Source organism: Salvelinus sp. IW2-2015, linkage group LG14, assembly GCF_002910315.2.
Source record: "Salvelinus sp. IW2-2015 linkage group LG14, ASM291031v2, whole genome shotgun sequence".
NCBI classification, from domain to species: Eukaryota; Metazoa; Chordata; class Actinopteri; order Salmoniformes; family Salmonidae; genus Salvelinus; species Salvelinus sp. IW2-2015.
This window is the reverse complement of record NC_036854.1, coordinates 42,536,289-42,544,185: the sequence shown is the minus strand read 5'-3', so window position 1 is coordinate 42,544,185 and position 7,897 is coordinate 42,536,289. Positions and strand designations below refer to the sequence as shown.

Sequence of the window (7,897 nt, the reverse complement as noted above, 5' to 3'; positions counted from 1 at the left end):
GGCTGAAATAGCCAACTCCATTCATTTGAAAGGGTGTCCACATACTTTTGGCCATGTAGTGTACCAGAAAAACGATTTAGTCCAATCAACGTAAGCTAAAAATTATGTGGCTGTCCGTGGTTTTGATTTCTGTGCGTGTGTGTGTACGTGCTTGCGCCTTCGTGCAAGTAGAAAAAACATGTCTCACACTACTTGTAGAGAAACGCCAATACCATCCTCCTCTCTTTCATGTGAACGAAACGGTCTATCACTTTGTCATACAGTACACTTTTATTTTATTTTGTCCTAGGCTACCTGGCTAAAATTCTTGCTTGCTAGCCTAACTTTCTTTCATGGGCAACATTAGCTAGTTAACATTAGCCTTCTACATCTACTGTAGCTACATATTGAACTTCCATCCTGTCAGGCCAGGGGCATAATGTAGTAATTAATGGTTGGATCAGACTCACCATTATAATCATTGGCTAGTACGGATGATTAAGTCCAAATCTCTATCTCCATCCATGGTTAATTTAGGAAAGGGTCAATTTTAGCAAGCCAACAACACAATGAGAGGCAACAATTCAATGTTTTTCTGTCATTGAGGTATGCTCTCAACTCGATTTGATAGGAGTGATGCCAAATCCAAACTGGCTTCCCTTTACCCTTTTTTTTGGTGCGTCAGGACCATTCACAGTTTAGCTCAACGCTGATTGGCTATTATTTTATACGTTTTTTCATCAAGGTGGGCCAAATGCTCGCCACATCCCTTGCATTCAATGCTATGGGCGGAAACAATGTCATACTCTTTTGGACCAGACAGCATCAGATAGATGGCCTACAAATACAGAGACAGAGGGGCGCTGTTTCGCTTGCTCGGATCCTTTCTCCTGTGAGATACTTCAGCCTATTGCGAATTGAAGGGAAATGATGAAACACAGAGAAAGTTAAATTATGTAGTTTTTTTTCAAATTTTCTTGGTAATTTTTTGGGGGGAAGCCTAGCATCCCTTGGCATCCAGGAATACACGCCAGTGTGTTTTACAAGCTCCAGATGAGTGCAATCTATCACTAAACACACGAGCACCTGCACAGAGTCAATTGACCAAGCCAGGGAAACGTTTTTCGGTGAGAATGTGTTGCATCAAGTCAGACTACTCCGCGCTAATTTCTCAAGAAAACGCGAACACACACAATGAAGCAAGCATCTAACTGATATACAAAGCAAACCACAGAAAAGTGGTATCGTGCAATAATAGACAGATGGAAAAAGTCCAGACGCAAACTAGCAGTGAAACACTGCAGCGCTGTATCCCTGATGCGTGCCGCGGAACAGGCATAGAGTATTAACTTTATGTTCGCAGGCTGGGGCTCTGTGCTAGGAAACATGAGAAGGGTGACATATTCAGCTTCTCGGGCTGAGAATCGGAGGCCACTGAATAAAGCAGAAAGGCGACCGCGGTTCGTGTGGTTTTAGCTCAGGAACTTAGAACGGGAGCATGTGAGCAGGGAATGGACAACTGGAAGCAGGATTACAAACTACACCGAGAAGCAGGCGGGCTGCGGTACAGGTAACTGAGAATGGGATATCGTTTGATGTGGTTTCCTATGTGTGACTACAATGGCAAAACTACTGCCGTAACTTTAAAGCGCATAATGCCTCAGATGGGATATATCTGGCAACATTGTTCCACGCTGATGGCACAGTCTATCCCGTGACTGGAGTTATGATCATGTTATGACATATTTTGCGGTATGACAGTAGTAATTGTAGCGTAATCATAAACATTACCGGTTTGAATCAAATAGAAGAAAGAAAAAATAACTATAGCCGAGAAATTTTGTCTGTCAGAAAGTGCGCTCAATTGCACCTCTGACATTTCTGTCGAAGCTCTAGAGATTTCATGGCAACACGCAGTGGTGTGGAATGCATTATATATTTTTTGAATCAGGGGAATAATGGGGTTGGAATCACATTATGCACGAATGAGCCCGTGCGACTGTGAACCCATTTAGCTAATCTGATGGACCGTATTTTGTCTCAATGTATTGAGATGCTCTGTATGGCGAGGTTGTGTTGTCAATCTACAGTAGTAGCCTAGTGAGTAAAATATGAAAATATCACTCACAGGAATGCCTATTGGATGCATGGTACCGCACCGCGCTGCGGAGTGGGATGTGTTTTATTGAGATTGCATGAACTTCATAGTGATCTTTGAGTATAGTCAAGAGCACTTGGTAGAAATCACCCTACTGCCTTTGTGGTTTCAATCAGGCTTTCGCTTGGTGCGTAAATTGATCCACCATATGATGAATTAGGATAAAATACAATGAATGCACCTTTGATTTGGGCGCATCATCATAATTACAAAATCATAAACCCGACTTTAGCGAATGATGTACATCTGAATCTGTTAACCCCAGCTGCGTGACTTTCTCATCTCCGTTTTCCACTTGTTTCACAGGAGACTCACCGGGACACCGGGACACCGGGGGCAGCAGCAGCTTCAATAAAACGTCAAGTGCAACACTTTCGAGAAGACAGACAGATTTTACGCAGCAGATCATACGGAGGAATACCGAACCAAAGATGAATACTATTGTGTTTAACAAATTGAGTAACCAGGTCCTCTTCGATGAGAAGGCGAAGGAGGCCGAGAGGAGCAGTAGAAATTATTTAGACGTAATAGATGGACAGCATCCGGACCTTCATCCAGACATGCTATCAAGCAATCACCAAGTTATCAAAGACAACAACGGCATCAGACACAGGAGGTAGGCTATGTCACTCATTCAAACCTAAAAAAAACCGAATCAGACAACAAAACTCGCAACAGTGTTTCGATTTTTCAATTATTCCAATTTGGTTTGCATTGTATAGTCCTATCTGGGTAAGGGGCGCAACTGAAGACAGAGTGATACAGACTGTGTAAAAGGTGTAAAAAGTTGATGCTGCAAATTTAAATTGTGCATATGAGTTTCTTAGATTATGGTGAGCCCAAATAACCAAGTCAGCATAGTGCGTAAGTATGCGTTTATAATGCACGTCGTAGGCTTTTTGAAAGCAATGTCATCTAATAATATTTAGGATATGTTCTAAAACAATAATCTCAATTATAAATTCAGACAAAAAGTTGTCTAAAAAATCTAAGCAAAATATGACAAAATCATTGCACCCAATGCAGCCAAAATATTAACCAAATTAGGAGGTTTTACATGCATATTTCATTTTTCCATCAGTGTAATATGATCTTTTTGTTTTAGGGAAATTGCAGGAAATGTATATTTGCTATTGCAACCTGGTTTGCATTTTAGTGTTGATATTCACATAAAATCTACAGATTAATCAATCAACTCAAATTGTATTGGTCACATACACATGTTTAGCATATGTTATCGCGGGTGTAGCGAAATGCTTGCGCATCTAGCTCCGACAGTGCAGTAATATCTAACAAGTAATATCTAACAATTTCACAACATATACCCAATACACACACATCTAAGTAAGGAATGGAATTAAAAATATCTAGGCCGTCCGTGTTCAGTAGCATGTTTTAAAACACGTTTTATTCTGTTTCTAATATCCTATATAAATGTGTACTTGCTTCAACTCTGTGGTCTAGTAGTCAATATTGGCTTCTTTTTATAAGACAGCGAGTAAAAAAGGAATCATGTCAGAACTCCAGATTGTCCCGTGGACTGTTACAATCGAATCAACGCGCATTTTATTTACAGACAGTACAATAGTCTCATATATGGGTGGATGGGTACCAGCATTGAATGGAAAGGTAGGTAGCCTAGTGGTTAGAGCGTTGGGACAGTAACCGAAAGGTTGGGAGATCGAATCCCCGAACTGAGAGGTTAAAAATCTGTCGATCTGAACAAGGCATTTAACCCACTGTTTATAAGCCGTCATTGTAAATAAGGATGTGTTCTTAACTGACGTGCCTAGGTAAAATAAAAAAACGTTTAAAAAACGCGATGCTGTGTGAAACACGAATCCATTTAAGCAAACATCCTACACCGTCGGTCTCCATCTGCGCTGGAGTTATTGTGTAAGGAGTGTAAGGAGAGACCGAGGGATAACACAATGACAGTGAGGTGCCGCTTCCGGGGGAATATCATTACTAATTAATAATATTAAAATAAATACGAGGGGTGTGTCGCCAAAATTCAGTACAGGGGAGTAAAATGTTCTTTAGGTTGTTCATACAGATCTAGATTACAAGGAAAATATCTGTAGAACATGAACCTTACTTTAGGCAGACTTGAGGTTAGGAGAAAATATGTTACATGTGCAGTGAAGCTTCGGAGAAATAAGACAAAGCAGGAATATCGCAGCACCATAGTGACATCTACAGGTTTAAAAGTCATAGGCAGCACATTAGAAGTATCAGGAACAAATTGATCTCATTTGGAATTCCTTTAATGATCAAAGTCTGAGAATTTGCTGTTACCAAAATACATATTGCTCAATGTGCTTGGTTGAAACACGCCATTGCGTGTTGGTGAGTAGACTTGACAGCACTACTGCACCACACCGACCATAAAAGTTAGCCCTACTTGAGGCACATCTCCCGTGGGTGTAAAATTGAATGTTATTATTTGTTTCATTGCGACGTTTTCGTGCTTTGAGGAGAAAACAAGCAACCAATAAAACGCTTCCCTGCCCCAGCTTAATTATAGCACACTTTGGTGACAAAATTACATAGGCCTACTTTCCAACGGTCATTTTACGTGTCATGACTCAGGATAGCCATTCTTCTTCAAGTAAGGTTATAAAATGAACGGAACATCCACTTTAGTCACACTTAGAACATCCACTTTAGTTCGATCCCATTACATTTGGTCGTGTGTAAATAAACAACTATATTCTCTGTCCATTTTCTGGGATAAAGTCCACCACTCTTCCCTGAATTCGATCACTTCACTTGTTTTTAGTGGGGGGGGGGGGGGGGGGTTGCCCAAAAGTTTTTTTGCACCCAAATGCATTAAGATGTATATGAAATTAAATTGTTGGTAATGATAGCCTCTTCCTTTATCATTGTTTTTCAAATAAAGTTGAATGATATGTCTTTAATTGATTAGTCAAATAGCATTTTTGGCCTGTATTAAAAAAAAAGGTGTTATCCTAGGAACCTAAAAAGGAGAAACTGGAGGAACTTTTTCTGTTTCATATATTCATTATGATTAATAATAGTAATAATATTAATAGCAAAAATGCTATTAACAATGATAATAAAAACAACATTGAGTGGCAAACTTGTAAAGTTACACTTTACACGTTTTTTAAATGAATTTATTAACTTTACATCAGAAGTCAAAATAAATATGCAGTCAATAAATAAATAAAGACCTTTAACACATTGTCAACCATTGACGGATGTTGATATTGCTCATATACATGTCTATCTTGTTGTCACAGGGTGCATTGCTTCTTAACAACCTATAGGCATCGTTAAAGTGGAGGTGGCTTAGCTAAGCTCAATGTTATTCATTTGTGTTGACTAATAGCGTCAGTGTCCCATTGCCTTCCAGTAAAAAAAAAAAATATATATTCTATAGAACTATTATCCCTCAAGTAGTCCACATATGCACAATGAATGAAACCCTTAATTAGACCTAGGCTAAATGTAATCATATTATCGAATTAGTCTTGAATAATAAGAAGTGTAAAAGTTGTGCGTCACTGATCAAGTCTTGGTCAACAGCTTTGCACAAAGGGAAAATACTTTGTACAAATGGAAAGAGAAAAAATGATTTCCACATGTTACCAACAGTTTTCATTATAGCAATGTTTTAATATTTTCTCTAAATTCACTATTGTTTCATTATGTCAATTTCTTATAGGCCTACAGTCTGCAACCTTGACAACTACGTTATGAAAACAAAATCAGAAAAGTATGTACTACTATTACCCATAAATTACACATCAAGAATGTCATTTTTTCTACGTAGGTTTGTTTTAGAAGGACATTTTTGTATGTGCATGGGCCTCAATTCAATTTTCCGGCCTATTTTCTCGAGAGCAATGAGTGACACACTTGTTGCTCTCTCTCTCTTTCTTTCTCTCGCTCTCTCTCTCTCTCTCTCTTTCTCTCGCTCTCTCTTGCTCGTGCAGGGGCCGTCAGAACGGTGGGAAGGTGCGACACAAGCGCCAGGCTCTACAGGACATGGCTAGGCCTCTGAAGCAGTGGCTCTACAAACACAGGGACAACCCATACCCCACTAAGACAGAGAAAATCCTGCTGGCCCTCAGCTCTCAAATGACCTTGGTCCAGGTATTTCTTTTCTCTTATTTGAAATATTTCAGGATTTCAGGAAAGTTCCATTTGAACAACCGTTTAACCACAATGTCATTTATAATCTGATTGTTGTTGAGATGATATTGCATTGAAATTAAAATACGTATATAGATAAGTAATTCTAATAGTGAAAAGGCCTCATTACAATGTAGCCTACATCATTCTAGTGTACCTACATTTTAATTAGTCACAGAATTCATTCTGTATGACTTCGCCATCTCTATTTAACCTTATGGTTTCCATTATGGACAACATTGACCTTGGCATCATCTCCTCCATGTTGTAGCCTACTTCTCTTTGTAAATAGGCAGCTTGTACTTAGGTGGCCTTTTAGTTTTGTGAGTCATAGAGCATGGTGTTCCTCTAGATTACTGGGTTTTCATCATAAAGTGACAAACCCCAGAGAGAGAGCCAGAGAGAGAGCCAGAGAGAGCCAGAGAGAGAGCCAGAGAGAGCCACGCGCAGAAGAGAGAGAGCCGAGAGAGCCAGAGAGAGCCAGAGAAGAGAGCCAGAAGAGAGAGCCAGCGAGAGAGACAGAAAAGAGACGAGCCAGAGAGCCAGAGAGAGAGCCAGACAGAGAGAGCCAGAGAGAGAGCAGCAGAGAAGAGCCAGCGAGAGAGCCAGCGAGAGACCAGCGAGAGAGACAGAGAGACAGCAGAGAGACAGAGAGACAGCGAGAGAGACAGAGAGACAGCGAGAGAGACAGAGAGACAGCGAGAGAACAGCAAGAGAGACAGCAAGAAGATGAGAGACAGCACAGCAAGAGAGAGTGAGAGACAGCACAGCAAGAGAATGGAGACAGCAAGAGAGAGTGAGAGACAGCAGAGAGAGAACGAGAGAGAGACAGCGAGAGACAGCGAGAGAGAGACAGACAGACAGACAGACAGACAGACAGACAGACAGACAGAACAGACAGAGAGAGACAGAGAGAGACAGAGAGAGACAGAGACAAGAGACAGACGGCACAGCAAGAGAGATGAGAGACGCACAGCAAGAGAGAGTGAGAGACGCACAGCAAGAGAGAGTGAGAGACAGCAAGAGATGAGACAGCGAGAGAGAACAGCGAGAGAGAACAGCGAGAAGAGACAGACAGACAGCAGACAGACAGACAGACAGACAGACAGAGAGACAGACAGAGAGACAGACAGAGAAACAGAGAGACAGAGAGAACAGAGACAGAGACAGAGACAGAGACAGAGACAGAGACAGAGACAAGAGATACAAAAGAGAGAGCAGCAACAGTAGGCTAGAACTGTCAGACGTTGATCTGAGCTCCTCCCTACAGTATGTTCTGTCTGACGTGGGACTATGCTGCTATGTCATCTGGACACACACAAATGTCATTAATATGGAGAGAGAATGGGGAGTAGAGAGAGAGGTCTGTCTCTGCGTGCGTTGCCTAATCTGTTTTTAATTTTGGTCCTAATGAAGCCGTTTGTTTGGGTGTGAGCACATCACAGAAGAATGCTTTACATGGAAACACACACACAACACACACCACACACACACCACACACACACACACACACACACACACACACACACACACCACACACACACCACACACACACACACACACACACACACCACACACACACACACACACACACACACA

General features: G+C 41.1%; 1 protein-coding gene across 1 annotated transcript in view; it reads left to right on the top strand.

The window, feature by feature from the left end:
* Nucleotides 1–1,441: 1,441 nt before the first annotated feature.
* LOC111973460 (homeobox protein Mohawk-like) overlaps nucleotides 1,442–7,897 on the top strand; it is a 30,965-nt gene continuing 24,509 nt past the window's right edge. The window contains 3 exon segments of the mRNA XM_024000832.1: nucleotides 1,442–1,549; nucleotides 2,444–2,753; nucleotides 6,100–6,259. Of these exon segments, the coding sequence (XP_023856600.1) occupies nucleotides 2,569–2,753; nucleotides 6,100–6,259 (345 nt within the window). The 5' untranslated portion in view covers nucleotides 1,442–1,549; nucleotides 2,444–2,568.